We start from the raw sequence: 16,018 nt of genomic DNA on the forward strand, positions 1-16,018 counted from the left end.
TTGGTAGAGACGGGGTTTCACCATGTTGGCCAAGATGGTCTTGAACTACTGACCTCAGGTGATCTGCCCACCTTGGCCTCCCAAAGTGCTGGGATTACAGGTGTGAGCCACTGTGGCCGGCCTACTGGTGGTTAAACTTCAGCATGAGTTTTGGTGTGAATAGGCCTCATCCAAACCATAGTACTGCCTTTTCTCATTCTTTATTCTGCTCAGACATACTCCCATGCATGTGGCTGTACAAGCCATAAATGTGGGACTCTCCTAGGCCCTAGTGTGATATGATGTGCCCTGCCCACATTAGGCAGAGATTTCAAACTGACAAAATCTGCCCACAGATGAGCTCTGTGTGCCCAGCATGGTATTCTGTTTGTTTTTTGATTTTATTTCATTGCTCATATTTAAAAAACTGGATTTCTAGCTTTTCTTGAAAAATCACAAGATCTAGTTGAACTGAGACCGATTTTGTACAGGGTGATATAGGATAGACCAGAGTTCCTCTCAGCTGACCATGTACTGCCGGGTTCCACACACCCTGAGGCTGTGTTTGTGTGTGCTCCCTGCCCTCCTGATGGGGGCCTGGCAGGCCCTGTGTGATTGTGCCCCTGCCCACCCAGTGCTCTGACCTCAGCCCCCTCAGTCTCTCCACTCTGCTGTGCTTCAGCCTCAACACCCTGGGCTCCTTTCTGTCTCAAGGCAATACTTGTGCTGTTCCACTGCCAAGAATATTCTGCCCTCAAGCCTTAGCATCGCCACATCATTAAGGCTTCAACCTGACTCCTCTGGAAGTGCCCCCCGTTGCCCAGACACCATCCTAGTACTCTTTATGGCACCAAAAATAAAGTGTGTGTTTATGTAACAGTTTCCTCACTAGATTATACATTGCCTAAAGTCAGGGACTCCATCCTTGTTGTTCATGGCTGTGTCTCTCAGTTCTATAATATGCCAGGCACAAAGCTGCCCTTGTAGCAATACATGTTTGAAGTTGTAACCCCTGACCCATGTATAGAATCTGAACTCCCCAGCACGGCATCAGAGGGCCATTGGGGATGTAGGTGCTGGCCTCTCGGGCTTTCCTTCTGCTTTCTGGCTGGCTGCCGCACTCCAGACTGGGTAGCCGTACTGCACCACTTGCCTCCGGGAGCAGGCAGGCTTCTTCGTGCCTCTGTCACTGCAGCTTCTGCATCCTTCCCCTTCTCCCTCTCATCTGCCCAGCTCACTGCTAATGCAAGAGTCACCTCCTCGCCAGGCGTGCTGGTCCACACCTGTAATCCCAGCACTTTGTGAGGCTGAGGTGGAGATGGATCACTTGAGGCCAGGAGTTCAAGACCAGCCTGGCCAACCTGGCAAAACCCTATCTACTAAAAAGAGAAAAATTAACCTGATGCAGGGGCGGGTGCCCGTAATTCCAGCTACTTGGGAGGCTGAGGCAGGAGAATCACTTGAGCTCTGGAGGTAGAGGTTGCAGTCAGCCAAGATCACGCCACTGCACTCCACCCTGGCAGGAAACTGTCTCAAAAAAAAAGAATCACCTCTTCGAGGGTTTTTTCTTAATCCCTGTGCACATACTCTGTTTATACACGCATGTTTGAATTAGGGCTCCTCAGCTATGCCATTTTATAGGCCTCAACAACTAGAGCTTCTTTCTGTCAGAGAAGTTATGACCTCATACTAGAATTGTTCATTTGTTCATTTTAAATTTTTTCTCTTTGAGTAGCCTGTGAGCTTCTTGAAGGTAGAAACTATTTTTATTTGTCTTGGTGTCCTGGTGTACTTTAAATGCTACTTAATTGGCATTTGATAACGTGTAAGATGACCATAGTCAACAAATTAAAACTAGCAGTAGTTGTTGAATAAGTTAATTGGCAATAATTAACAGAAACATTGGGATCATGACAGTGAAGGATGGTAAACTAGTAAGACTAATGACATTTTCAAAGCAGCAAAGCAGTGCCTGTTTTCAAACCTTTTTCCCCCAACTGACCTCTTACAATTTAACTTAATATCTTGTTTTGAGAAAAAAGCATAGGTCCCAAGTTTATGAAATTCAGATACATAAAGTGGACTCTTTGTCATGTATATTCACAACCTAACATTCTTTTTAAAGACAGACTATATAGGTTTCTGTGACTTGGGCAAAAGACTAATTACAGGTCTTAAACACTATGAAGAAAGATGCAGTTAAGTTAAAACAAAGACAGCCTTTTTGTGTGTGTGTGTGTGCCTCCTTGGTGGTAGAAGTCAGGTCATCTGGTGTGAGGAAGAAGGAAGGAAAAGTGTCAGACTGAGTTGAACAGTGTGGTTGCCGAAGGACCTCGTGACCAGGCATCTGTAAATAATAGGGCTGAGAAGAGTGGATATTGGCTCCCAATAAATGAATTGGTAGCCTGTGAGTTTTTATATGTGGACCCTTCATGACTCCTTCATCTGGGAAAGGGGGGGTCCTCTACCTTAGGCCATTTCCTGCTGCTATGACAGAATACCACAAACTGGGTAATTTATAAAGAACAGAAATTTATTTGGTTCATGGTTCGAGGGGCTGGGAAGTTCAAGAGCATGGCACCAGCATCTGGCAAGGACATCCCACTCCTGAGATAACTAACCCATTCCCACGATAAGAGCGTTAATGCATTCATGAGGGCAGAGCAGAGCTCTCCTGGCCTAATCACTTCTTACATGTTCTTCCCCTTCATACTGTTACAATGGAAATCAAGTTTCTAACACATGAACTTTCGGGGGACACATTCCAACTTCAGTCTTCTCCAGTCGAGTAACTTGATGCCAAGGAGCGAGGGAGGGATGAGTGGGATCTCCCAGCTGCGGGGCCAGGGCTTGGACTCTGAGAGTGGGTAAATGGAGCGGGTCACTTTGCTCAAAATGTCGGTACAGTTGAGCAGGCCAGGCACTGTGCCAGAGCCTCCAACAGGGGTGGGGAATGCACAGTCAGGACTGTTTGGCGTCAGCACAGAAGTGCGTCTTCTCACTTGGGCTGTCCTCACATGCCTCGCTAGTAAGTGGTTTTGGCCTCTTTCCGTGCATTCTTTCTCATACATCAATTTAGTAGAAGGAACTAATGATTTGTGCAAGGTCTGGCCTTCCATCGTAAAGTCAAAATTAGACTGCAGGTCCACTGATTTGCACAGTTCATTGTTTTTGACTCTGAAGATTAATTTAGCAGTCCGGCTCACTAGGCTAGTTCATTTACTCAACCAATGTACACAGAGCCCCTATTATCACTCAGATTAATTATTCTAGGCACTAAGGATGTCCTGGTGAACAGGTTGACCATATACCTGCTCTGATGGCACTTATATTTGAGTGAGGAAAACTGACAAAGTTGGCAAAAAGAAATATATATATATGTGTAGTCATTTCTGAGAGTACTAAGCGCTATGAAGAATATGGAAATGGTGGGGTTGAGGCTGGAACTCCAGGTGATGTTTTATGGAAGGCTTGAGAAGTTGACGGCTGGGCTGTGACCTGAATGTTGAGAAGAAATCAGTCACCTAAAGATCTGGAGGAAAAGCAGCCAGGCCAAGGAAACAGCAAGGGTAGCGCCCCTGAGGCTTGTCTTAGGAACAAGAAGGCTCCTGTGGGTGAGGGGCAGCCCGAGGAGGATGAGCAAGGCAGGGAGGAACTGGGCCATGGAGAGCCTTCCAGGAGGAATGGGATGAGGAGTTGGATTTGGTCTGAGCACCTTGGCGAGCCCTGTAGGGCTTTCAGAAAAGAAAAAGGCCTTGTTCCTTCATGCTCTGTTCCTTCAGCATGCTATACTTCTAAGACTGAAAACTTACTTAGCTTAATTTTGGGGTCTTTTTTTTTTTTTTTTTTTTTTTTTTTGAGACAGAGTTTTGCTCTTGTTACCCAGGCTGGAGTGCGATAGCGCGATCTCGGCTCACCGCAACCTCCGCGTCCTGGGTTCAGGCAATTCTCCAGCCTCAGCCTCCTGAGTAGCTGGGATTACAGGCACGTGCCACCATGCCCAGCTAATTTTTAGTATTTTTAGTAGAGACGGGGTTTCACCATGTTGACCAGGATGGTCTCGATCTCTCGACCTCGTGATCTACCCGCCTCAGCCTCCCAAAGTGCTGGGATTACAGGCTTGAGCCACCGCGCCCGGCGATTTTGGGGTCTTGTGAACTCCTGGGAAGAAGCAGAAAATGAGGATTCTGCTCATGTCTTTTCATATCTCAGTTTTCCTGAAATCAGTTAAACTTACTTCTTCACGCAGTTGTTTCTGATTTGCAGGTGGGGGAAGAAACTGATCATTGTTGCCTCCCAGGCCATGCGGTACAGGGCCTTGATAGGCCAGGAGGGGGATCCGGACCTGAAGCTGCCTGACTTTTCTTATTGCATCCTGGAGCGGTTAGGCCGGTCCAGGTGGCAAGGGGAGCTCCAGCGAGACCTGCACACCACTGCTTTCAAGTAAGTGGGAGGATTTGCTTCTCTGCTTTAAATCGCTTGTCATTGCACTCTGAACCCCTGATATCTGCTGCGGTATCTTCCCCAAGGCATGGCTTTTTGTTTCAAGGCCATTGTCTCAGTGACTGTTAGGTTGGCTGGACAGGAGGTGTGTGTCTCTGGTGTTCATGTACACATGGGAGACTCTGTACTTGATAAAGCTACCAGCAAAGCAAATAACACGGCTCCTCTTCTCCTCCAGGGTTGATGCTGGGAAGTTGCACTATCACAGAAAAATTTTGAACAAAAATGGGCTGATTACGATGCAGTCTCACGTGATCCGCTTACCCACTGGAGCCCAGCAGCACTCAATCCTCCTCCTACTGAACCGCTTTCATGTGGACAGGTATGGTTTGTAGTGATCACAACCTTAGGTTTTTTAGTTTCAGCCACGTGTAGTAAAACTCACAGGGGCAGCTGGGTACGGTGGCTCATGCCTGTAATTGTAGCACTTTGGGAGGCTGAGATGGGAGAATTGCTTGAGGCCAAGAGTTCCAGACCAACCTGTGCAACTCAACAAGATTGAGTCTTTATAAAAATAAAAAATTAGCTGGGTGGGGTGGCGCACACCTGTAGTCCCAGCTACTCAGAAGGCTGAGGTGGGAGGATCGCTTGGGCCCAGGAATTTGAGGCTCCAGTGAGCCATGATTGCACTGCTATATTCCAGCCTGGGTGACAGAGTGAGACCCTGTCTCTTAAGAAAAATAATAGTAGAAGCCAGGCCGGGTGCGGTGGCTCAAGCCTGTAATCCCAGCACTTTGGGAGGCCGAGGCGGGTGGATCACGAGGTCAAGAGATCGAGACCATCCTGGTCAACATGGTGAAACCCCGTCTCTACTAAAAATACAAAAAAAAAATTAGCTGGGCATGGTGGCACATGCCTGTAATCCCAGCTATTCAGGAGGCTGAGGCAGGAGAATTGCCTGAGCCCAGGAGGCGGAGGTTGCGGTGAGCCGAGATCGCACCATTGCACTCCAGCCTGGGAAACAAGTGTGAAACTCCGTCTCAAAAAAAATTTAAAAAATTTTAAAAAAAAATAGTAGAAACCAAATCAGAATATGACCATAGCTTTTTAAAAAAAGATATTTGTTGTCTGTTTCTTGTGAAAATAAGTCCTGCTTGTTTAGAAAACCTGGAAACTATATCTAAAAGAGGGAAAAATAAATCTGTAACTTCACAGCCAACAATAGGAACCATTAACATTTTGGTGACATTTTGTGGAGATGTTAAAGTAAAAGTAAGTCAGATTTGATTTGTGGTGGCAGAATTGTAGTTGAATTATGTCAGTTTCAAATTGGGTGTTTTGCAGCACTCAGCCATAATAACCTGTATGGATGAGATGGCAAGGTTCTGCTAAATAATAACAATGTGTGATGTTCCCATTTTAATGGGATATTATTGTCCAGACGACACAGCAAACTGGTAAAATGTGCGCATTCCCTTCTGAGGACCAGGGAGGCTCTGGGAGTGAGTAGGTTATCTCTGACTCCTTCATCCTTGGTGTTGGGGTGGCTAATTACTTGGCACAGGAATGAGGGACAGAAAAGTTTCATCACTTTGCAGAGGTCCCAGACACACTGTCCAACCTCATGCCATTTTTTGTGGGAGGGGCAGAAGCCAGGATGGGAAAAGGTCAAGCTGATGCAGGGCCTGGGAAGAGCAGCCCTTGGCTGAGGAAGCTCTGAGCCCCTCAGTACCTGGCCATCAGGTCTCTGGAGTAGAGGTAGGCAGCTCTGAGGGATAGTCAGGAGCGAGGGATGCATTCTCCAAAAAGGAGGGGAATGATTCCATGTAAATGTTAAAGTTTACAGTGCACGTGGGTTGGCCCAAAGAAAGTGCTTGACACGTGTGTAGACTCTATTGACTGCGGATCTCCAGGGTTGAAAATCATCATTGCTGCACCTCTGTTAAATGTCTGCCTCCCATATTCAAGTGATTCTTCTGCCTTGGCCTCCCTAGTAGCTGGAACTATAGGCACCTGCCACCATACCCGGCTAATTTTCATATTTTTAGTAGAGACGGGGTTTTGCCATGTTGGCCAGACTGATCTTGAACTCCCAACCTCAAGTAATCCACCCACCTTGGCCTCCCAAAGTGCTGGGATTATAGGCATGAGCCACTGCACCCGGCTACACAAAACTTTTGACTCCCCAAAAACTTAACTAGCAATAGCCTATTGACCAGAAGCCTTACAAATACTACTAAGTTAGTTAACACATATTTTGTTCCGTGTGTTGTAGCCTGTTCTTGTATTATTACAGTAAAGTGGACTAGAGAAAAGAAAAGGTAATTAAAGAAAACACATTTACGGCCGGGCACAGTGGCTCATGCCTGTAATCCCAGCACTTTGGGAGGCCGAGATGGGTGGATCACAAGGTCAGGAGCTCGAGACCAGCCCAGTCAAGATGGTGAAACCCCGTCTCTACTAAAAAAAAAAAAAATTCAAAAATTAGCCAGGCATGGTGGCATGTGCCTGTAATCGCAGCTACTCTGGAGGTTGAGGCAGGAGAATTGCTCGAACCTGGGAGGCGGAGGTTGCAGTGAGCCGAGATCACGCTATTGCACCCAAGCCTGGGTGACGGAGGGAGACTCTATCTGAATAAAAAAGAAACACATTTACAATACTGTACTGTGTTTACTGATACCGTAAGTTTACATGGTCTATTATCAAGATAAATTGTCTAAAATGGCGGGCAGCGACAGCTGCAGACCTCACTGTACAGTTCACGTCAAGCAATTTAACTTTTTCTTGAAGTGTCATGACTTTTCTCTGCTTCTTGGGAGCATTTCCAGCATCATTAGTGGCACTTTGAATGGGTCCCATGACATTAGTCAAGGTTTATGTTATTGCACTAAACACGAGGAAAAATACGTGAGAACTGCAAGAGATCACTTTTTACTGCAATAAGCAATTTACTAGAGAGGAACTGCTCACACAGAGATGATGAGTGTCACATGGGATCTTTTTTTTTAGACAGTCTCGCTCTGTTGCCGAGGCTGGAGTGCAGTGGCACAATCTCGGCTCACTGCAACTTCCACTTCCTGGGTTGAAGCGATTCTCCTGCCTCAGCCTCTCAAGTAGCTGGTACTACAAGCATGTGCCACCACACCTGGCTAATTTTTTTGTATTTTTAGTAGAGACGGGGTTTCATCATGTTGGTCAGAATCAGAGTGGTGTGCAGTGACCTCAGGCGATGCCCACCTTGGCCTCCCAAAGTGCTGGGATTACAGGTGTGAGCCACCACCCCCTGCCCACCACATGGCATTTTTAAGCCGCTACTCACACTTAAGCTTACCACAATAGCAACAGGAGGTTGCTACGAAGTTATTAACAGTAGTACACGGTGTATTATGGTTAATTCTATGCAGATATTATTTCATCCTGCATCTTCATGTTTGTTTACATTTCCTCCTCTGCACATGGCACCATATATGCTCTGTAAATGGTTGTAGAACTTTTGATTAACTTTTTATAATACATTTGTGTATATTTTATGGTAATTTAATGATGAAATAGACTAGTATCCACATATATTTTATGCATTAATGGCATGCTTTTTTCTTAATTTTTTCAGTATTTCTAACATACAGTTTATGAGTTTTCTGAAACTGTCACAAACTCCAAAAAGTTTTATAATATATTTTTACATATTTTCTAATATATTTTTTGAATAAATATGAAAAATCTGCATATAAGTGGACCCACCCAGTTCAAACCCATGTTGTCCAAGAGCCAGCTGCACAGTATTGGAGAGAAGCGTCTTTTACGACTTCACATTTTAATTGGGCCATACTGTCCATTAGTTAAGCAACTGTCTCACTAAACTCTTAGCTTGTGTGTAGCCTGTGCTCTGCCAAGAACACAGGGTGGCAGCCGTAGGTAGGAGAGAGAACACTGGATTCAGTCAAGATCTGTGTTTCCATCTTTGCTCCTCACCTGGCCAAAGTCACTGACCTCTTTGAACCACTGTTGTCTCTTGTGTTAAATGGCTGTGACACAGTGCGTCTTATACAGAGTGGCTCATATGCATGAACTGCCTGTCCCTCTATTTAATTCATTGAGAGGCAGTACAAATGGAGAAGTGGGTTCAGTCTCTGGCTCCCGTACGTGTGCTCTCCCTCCCCCAGGACAGGCCACAAGGCTTCTCCCTGCACCCTTCCCTGAGCTCCCCCTAGACGTGCACAGTCAAGAGCCCTCTGTTTTTTAGTAGCTTCCTTTGGTGGCCGTTAGCTTGGAAGCATTGATCTTGACATCCACCTCAAGGTAGAAATGAGAAGGAAGGTAGGCTCGATCACACCAGTGTTGTCAGGAACAGAAACCAGAGCCTCAGAATCAGAGTGGTGTGCAGTGTAGTGAGGAGAAGACTGGATTTAGAGGAAGAAGACCTAGGTTTGTGTCTCCAGCCTGAACTTTGGAAAGCCTGTTCACTTTGTGGAATAACCCCCAACCTTCCTCACTGAATGATTTGTTTTTTGTTTTTCTTTGAGACGGAGTCTCACTGTCATTCAGGCTGGAGTACAGTGGCACAATCTCATTTCACTGCAACCTCTGCCTTCCAGGTTCAAGTGATTCTCCCATCTCAGCCTCCCAAGTAGCTGGAATTACAGATGCACCCATTACCACATCCAGCCAATTTTTATGTTTTTAGTAGAGATGGGGTTTCACCACGTTGGCCAGGCTGGTCTCAAACTCCTGACCTCAAGCAATCTGCCTGCCGTGGCCTCCCAAAGTGCTGGGATTACAGGCTTGAGCCACCACTCACAGACCCTCACCAAATGATTTGTAAGACGATATATGTGATACGTCCTAAACTTCAAAGTATTGTAAAAATGAAAAGTGCTTTACAGAATCATGTCATGCAGGTTTTAGTCCTACAGTCTAGTCTATACATTGCCTCTAGAAAGGTGGCCGTAGACGTGATGGAACCACTCACAGCCAGTCTCTCCACCTGTAGAAGGTGGGAGTTGGGCTCGATGATCTTTGAAACGTAAACGACTCTGTCATTTGTTGTCAGATAATTAAGTCAAGTCTTACTTTGTCATCTTTAAAAAACAGGCTGTAAATATTGACTTCAGCAACAGGTTTAAAAAAATAAACTGCTCGGTGTTCTTGCAGGAGAAGCAAATACGACATCCTCATGGAGAAGCTTTCAGGCATGCTGAGCACGCGGACTAACCACATAGAGACGCTGGGAAAGCTGAGGGAAGAGCTGGTGAGCCTGGGGATTCTCACGGGTGGGGCTGGGTGTGATCTGTACCACAGCCAGGAGGGCTTGTCAGGCTTAGATGAATGAATCGCAACCCAAAGCTCTATTCTGGACTTGTCGAAAATGGGATTTTCCCTTGTTTTTTTTTGTGTTTTTCTCTTTTCTTTCTTTTTTTTTTTTTTGAGATGGAGTCTCATTCTGTTGCCTTAGCTGGAGTGCGGTGGTGCAATCTTGGCTCACTGTGGCCTTCACCTCCCAGGTTCAAGCGATTCTCCTACCTCAGCCTCCTGAGTACAGGCGCATACCACCACGCCCTGCTAATTTTTGTATTTTTTGTAGAGACAGGGTTTCACCATGTTGGCCAAGCTGGTCTCGAACTCCTGACCTCAGGTGCTCCTTCCACCTCAGCCTCCCAAAGTGCTGGGATTACAGGTGTGAGCCGCCTTGCCTGGCTGTTTTTTAGAATGAGAGAGTGCTCTGTCCTTTATATAAATTCTTGCCTTTGCCTGGCTTGCATTTTTCCCCTGGAGTCTGTTCTAGGACCTATTATCAAAGTTCAGATGGAATAGGAAAACATGGCATTTAGGTTTACTTCTGTAATCAAGCTTGTCATCTTGTACCCAGTGGTTTTGTACTGAAATAGCAGAGTGGCTATCCTGAGCGGGAGGGGGAAGGACGCAGGGAGGGAGGCAGCTGTTGACCTGCTTCATCTCTGGTCCCAGGAGCAGAAGCTGTGGTGAAGCGAGCGGGAGAGGAAGAAAGGTGGAGCGGCACTGCTTCCAGTCTGACTGGACGTTTTCAGTGCAAGTTAGGAAGGAGCCAGTGTTAGAGATGGGAAGGAAACAGATGGCCCTGTGGGTGAAACCAGGACTTAAAACTGCACATCTGACGTCAAGCTCTTTGGTTACTAGTAATGAGTCCCCTAATGAGTGGTCTTCAGTCTGACTGTAGGTACCAGGGCAGTCCCTGTTCTGTACCTGCGTTGCATCAATGGAATTCTAGTCTCTCATTTCATGGTTCACAGCGGGAGGAGGTGTCTTCCAAATTTGCTAGATTCACTGCCTGCCTGAGTCTCTTTAAAGCGTCTGGAGGCTTGTGGGCCTGACTTGGTCTGTTAAAAATAAATTTGACCTAGCATTTTTTAAGAAATTGAGATTTTCCGTAAAAATCGAGGTTTCCAGTTTGTCTGGAGAAACGAGAAGCCTGGGCCTTCCATCTCTTCTGATAGCAGTTAGCTGGAACTAGTTGTGCACTGCTGGGTCCCCCACAGTCCGCCTGCTTCCTGTCACCTCTCAGACACGAGGCAGGGAGTCAGGGCCATTTGTCATTCCATGAGAACTGCTGTTTGTAGTAGGGGAGAAGGGTTTTGCTTCTCTGTGTCTGAGTTTATCAGAGTGGAAAATAAAAGGTAGATGGAGAAGGCCTCTATCAGGAAACCCTGGCAGAAATGAAGGAATTTCCTACCGGCTTAATAAACAAGTATCTGGCCACCATGTTAGTTGATGTTACTTGCCCAGCCCATGCAGACCTTGGAGATTGAAACCCTCTCTCCTACCAGGTCACTCGGGGGCTGGGAAGCGGGGCTAGCCTGGTTTCAGGTCAGCCCTGTGGACTTTGTAAGCAGCACGCCTTGACTGTTACTGGACAGCCTTTCACATATTCATTCAACAAAATACTTCAGGGAGCGTGTATGTTGAGTTAGAACTGTGTTCCATAAGATGGTGAAAGTTAGCCACACTGTCATGGAGCTGTCTAACCAGAAGGGCAGGTGTGTGAACATACCTAGAAAGATGCAGCTGAGCCAGGAGAGGGAGAGGGAGAGGGGTGCTTGGTTTAGAGAACTGGGGAAAGTCTCAGAGCTGTGCCAAAAGCATAGTTGAGCTGGGCTTTTCCCCACAGAAGCAGAGGGATAGTGGCATTTGAGAGAAAGAAGAAGAGCTCGTGCAAAGGCATGAGTTGTGGAAGGCCATTGGTTATGCTTAGAAGTAATCCACAGGGCAGCCGGTACAGTGTGTGGCTGAACAGGAAGGTAGGGGCCGGATCAGAAAGGTCTGGCATGCTGGCTGAGGAGTAGGGACTTTTAGCCTTACACACTGCTGCTGGCCGTGTAGAAATGAAGTTTTTAGCCAGGCACGGTGGCATGCACCTGTAGTCCCCGCTACTTGGGAGGCTGAGACGGGAGAATTGCTTGAGCCCAAAGGTGGAGGTTGCAGTCTAGGCAGATGAGCTGGCGGAGGGAAGGGGATGGGAAACAGGTGGCGAGGTGGTGGCCATGAGGGCTGGAATTGTTTGAGAAACATTTTGGAGGTGAAACTTCCAGGACGTGGTGAGCACCTGCACCGGGCTGTAGAGGTGACCGGAGAAGGAGGATCTCAGGGTAAAACTGTTGTGTTTGGCTGGAATGGCTGCTGCTCCCTGAGGCAGCACAAAGGCAGGCTGGTGAGGCAGGCGTCGTGCCTACTTGCCCACTCTGAGCCCCCGTGATGGAGAGGGGGCATGGCCTCCTGTAGATGCTTCGTAAATACTTGCCGAATGAGAGTTGAATAGAGAGGAGGGAAAGTGGAGCATATGGGTGAGCGGAGTCACAGGACAAATCTGAGTTTTGGACGTATTGGGTATGAAGATCTTCCACAACAATCCCCTGGTGATGTCTAGTCGGCAGCTGGAAATTGGGGTCACAGAGAGCTGAGCAGGATTCCATGAATAATTAGCCTATAGATGAGGCTGAGGCCATGAATATGGATGATGCCTTTTGGGGGGATTTGGTACGAAGACTCACTGCCTTTCTCTTTTTGCTGGCCAGATTGTGTGAGTCATTGATGGCAGCCCCCCAGAAAGTAAGACTGCATCATCCTTCCCCTCTTAGGATGGTCCAGGACTTAGAACCATATGTCGAGGGCTGGGATCTGATGGATGAGTTTCCATGGGGTCTCTTTATGACGTTGGGGCACAGCTATATTAACATAGATGCCATTTACAAGCCAGTGGCTTTGAATGAGCCATATGTGAGTCATCTGTATTGTTTTGATAGCCATATGTTCTGCCACTCGAGGGCCGGAGCTCTGGGTAGCCGGGAGGTAACCACACTTGTGGCAGCGGCAGCCCATGGACATTTGCTCTCTGTCTCTCCCCCAAAGTGTAAGAGGAAACCTGTACCACTTAACGAACAGCTGTCAGTCATGAGTGCCTCCCGCTGTTCGTTCCTTTGCTGAGAGCCGTGGTAACCTGCCTTACTCTTCTGTCAGTGCCCAGGAGGGTGATACCCATGAGCAAAATGGGCCAAGTGTAAAAAAAAATTTTTGATACAGCACAGGTTTAAGAAATTAACGTTCCTCTTAACTACCGTTAGAGAAAAACAGCACAAAAATGGTGATAAATGGCCACTGACCTTCAGTTTCATTGTCAGAGAGTCTGATGGGGTGCAAAGGCTGTGGGCCCCTGGAGCTGGGCGGGCCCTGCTGAAGAGCAGCTGGTTGAGGCTCCTGATCACTGTTGCTGCAAGGAGCTGCGGTCCCAGCGTTGGCTGCCAGATCTGAGCTTTTCAAGAGAAGCCGGAATCTGGGTTTTTTTTTTATATAAAATCACTCACTTTTCAATTTTGGCAAGTAAATTACTTTCTTTTATAAAACATGTCAGTTTTAAAAAGCACGGCCTGCACTGGAGGTTGCTGTTGGTCACCTCTGCAGGGGAGATGTTCCTAGGATCTTTTTTTTTTTTTTGAGGCAGAGTCTCGCTCTTGTTGCCAGGCACCAGGCTGGAGTGCATCGACGCAATCTCAGCTCACTGCAACCTCCGCCTCCCGGGTTCAAGCAATTCTCCTGCCTCAGCCTCCCAGGTAGCTGGGACTAGAGGCGTGCACCAACGCTCCCAGCTAATTTTTTTGTGTTTTTAGTTGAGTCGGGGTTTCACCACGTTGGCCAGGATGGTCTCGATCACTTGACCTCTTGATCCGCCCGCCTTGGCCTCCCAGAGTGCTGGGATTACAGGCTTGAGCCACCGCGCAGGGCCCCTAGGATCATTTTGGTCTTCAGCCTTGCAAACATAGGAGTGATGGGATAGAAATGCATACCTGTTATTCTGTTGTAACTTCATAGACGACATTTTTAAAATTTTTACAATTTTTTTTTTTTTGTTTGAGACAGAATCTCACTCTGTCACCCAGGCTGGAGTGCAAGGGCTTGATTTTGGCTCACTGCAACCTCCGCCTCCCAGATTCAAGGAGTTCTCACCCTCAGCCTCCCGAGTAGCTGGACTACAGGAACATGCCACTGCACACAGCTAATTTTTATGTTTTTGGTAGAGACGTGGTTTCACTGTGTTGGCCAGGCTGGTCCGAACTCCTGGCCTTAAGTGTTCTGCCCGCCTCAGCCTCCCAAAGTGATGGGATTATAGGCGTTAGCCACTGCATCCAGCCTATAAAATTTCGGAACCAATTTCTTTTCCTTTTTTCTTCACTGCCTGTGGGAGGCAGGGGTGTGTGTCTGTGTGTGTGTTTGTATTAATATTACACTTACATGGTTAAAAAAAACAACATGAAAAGGTATCAAATGAAGTCTCCAGTCTCCACTCCTGCCTGCATCGTTCCCACCCAGCGCACCCTTCCAGGATCTGGCAAAATGAATCTCTTTTCCCCTCTCTAATCAAAAGGTAGAATCCTTTATATCCTGCTCCAGACCTTGTTTTCGTCCCTTGACAGGGTAGCTTGGCAGGCTTTCCTTGTTAGTACCTCAAGATAATCAATTAATTCAGGTCCTGAACTTGTGTTCATTTACCTGACTTTCTAGTCACTTCAGACATATTGCCGAGTCTAACAGTAGCTTTTAAATTGTGTTTTGGCAGGGGCTGTGTGAAAGGACGTTTAAGCGTCTGTACCAGTATATGCTGAATGCCGGGCTAGCCAAGGTGGTGTCTCTTCGCTTGCAAGAGATCCACCCAGAATGTGGACCTTGTAAGACAAAGAAAGGTAACGCAGAGTCTCAACTTCTGTTCGCTTGGCTGGCTGGCTCTCACTTCTCTCTTCCAAGCTTCAGCCTCTCAGATCACGTTCTGCCTTGCGGCATCACGATTTCACATATTTATTTAACTCTACGCTTCAGTGCCTGGCTCAGGACTGTCCATGTAAAAAGTGCCCAGAAAATACTTGGTGAACAAACTTCCAGCAGACATCTCTGTGGCGTCCTCCAAAATCATAGTTTTATGGTGCCCAACTATACAAGTCATCCTTTCCTCCTTATACTAAACCACTGTATTCTTCTCCTTTTTCTTTTTTTTTTTTTTTTCTTTTCCTTGAGATGGAGTTTTGCTCTTGTTGCCCAGGCTGGAGTGCAGTGGCTTGATCTTGGCTCACCGCAACCTCTGCCTCTCTGGTTCAAGTAATTCTCCTGCCTCAGCCTCCTGAGTAGTTGGGATTACAGGCATGCGTCACCATGCCCAGCTAATTTTTGTCTTTTTAGTAGAGACAGGGTTTCTCCATGTTGGTCAGGCTGGTTTTGAACTCTGAGTCTGAGGTGATCCAGCAGCCTCAGCCTCCCAAAGTGCTGGGATGACAGGCATGAGCCACTGCACCTGGCTCTTTTTTTTTTTTTTTTAAGGCAGAGTCTCACTCTTGTAGTCCAGGCTGGAGTGCAATAGTGAGATCTCTGCTCACTGCAACCTCTGTCTTCTGGGTTCAAGTGATTCTTCTGCCTCAACCTTACGAGTTAGATAAGAATACAGGTGCCCATCACCATGCTTGGCTAATTTTTTGTATTTTCAGTAGAGACAGCATTCACCATGGTGGCCAGGCTGGTCTCAAACTCCTGACCTCAGGTGATCCACCCACCTCAGCCTCCCAAAGTGCTGCGATTACAGGTGTGAGCCACCATGCCCAGCAGCCTCTTTACTTTTCTTTTCTTTTCTTTCTTTTTTTTTTTTTTTTTTTTTTTGGAGACAGGGTCTTTTCTCTGTTGCCCAGGCTGTAGTGCAGTGGTGTCATCTTGGCTCATTGAAATCTCTACTTCCTGGGCTCAAATGATCCTCCCACCTCAGCCATCCAAACCGCTGGGAATATAGGCGTGAGCCGCCACACCAACTCATTTTTAAATTTTTTTGTAGAGACAGAGTCTCGCCATGTTGCCCAGGCTGGTCTCAAACTCTTGGACTCAAGTGATCCACCTGCATCAGCCCAGTAAAGTGCTGGGATTACAGGCATGGGCCACCACTCCCAGCCACTCATCATTTTTAGCCAGCCTTTGTGAAGTGCCTATTCTGTATCACGTGATTGTGTTATCTGTCCCTGTAAGGTTGGTGGCATTGTCACCATTTTATATGACAGAAAATTAAAGTGAAGAGATGCTGAGTAACTTACGGAGGGTT

General features: G+C 46.9%; 1 protein-coding gene across 1 annotated transcript in view; it reads left to right on the plus strand.

Annotated features, from left to right (window-relative positions):
• Positions 1–16,018, plus strand: part of GTF3C1 (general transcription factor IIIC subunit 1) — an 86,551-nt gene that overhangs the window by 7,945 nt on the left and 62,588 nt on the right. Inside the window, exons 3-6 of the mRNA XM_039478061.2 lie at positions 4,246–4,422; positions 4,661–4,804; positions 9,574–9,670; positions 14,504–14,627. Of these exons, the coding sequence (XP_039333995.1) occupies positions 4,246–4,422; positions 4,661–4,804; positions 9,574–9,670; positions 14,504–14,627 (542 nt within the window). The remainder of the gene's footprint in view (positions 1–4,245; positions 4,423–4,660; positions 4,805–9,573; positions 9,671–14,503; positions 14,628–16,018) is intronic.

The sequence above is a fragment of the Saimiri boliviensis genome, chromosome 12 (genome assembly GCF_048565385.1).
Source record: "Saimiri boliviensis isolate mSaiBol1 chromosome 12, mSaiBol1.pri, whole genome shotgun sequence".
Taxonomy (NCBI): Eukaryota; Metazoa; Chordata; class Mammalia; order Primates; family Cebidae; genus Saimiri; species Saimiri boliviensis.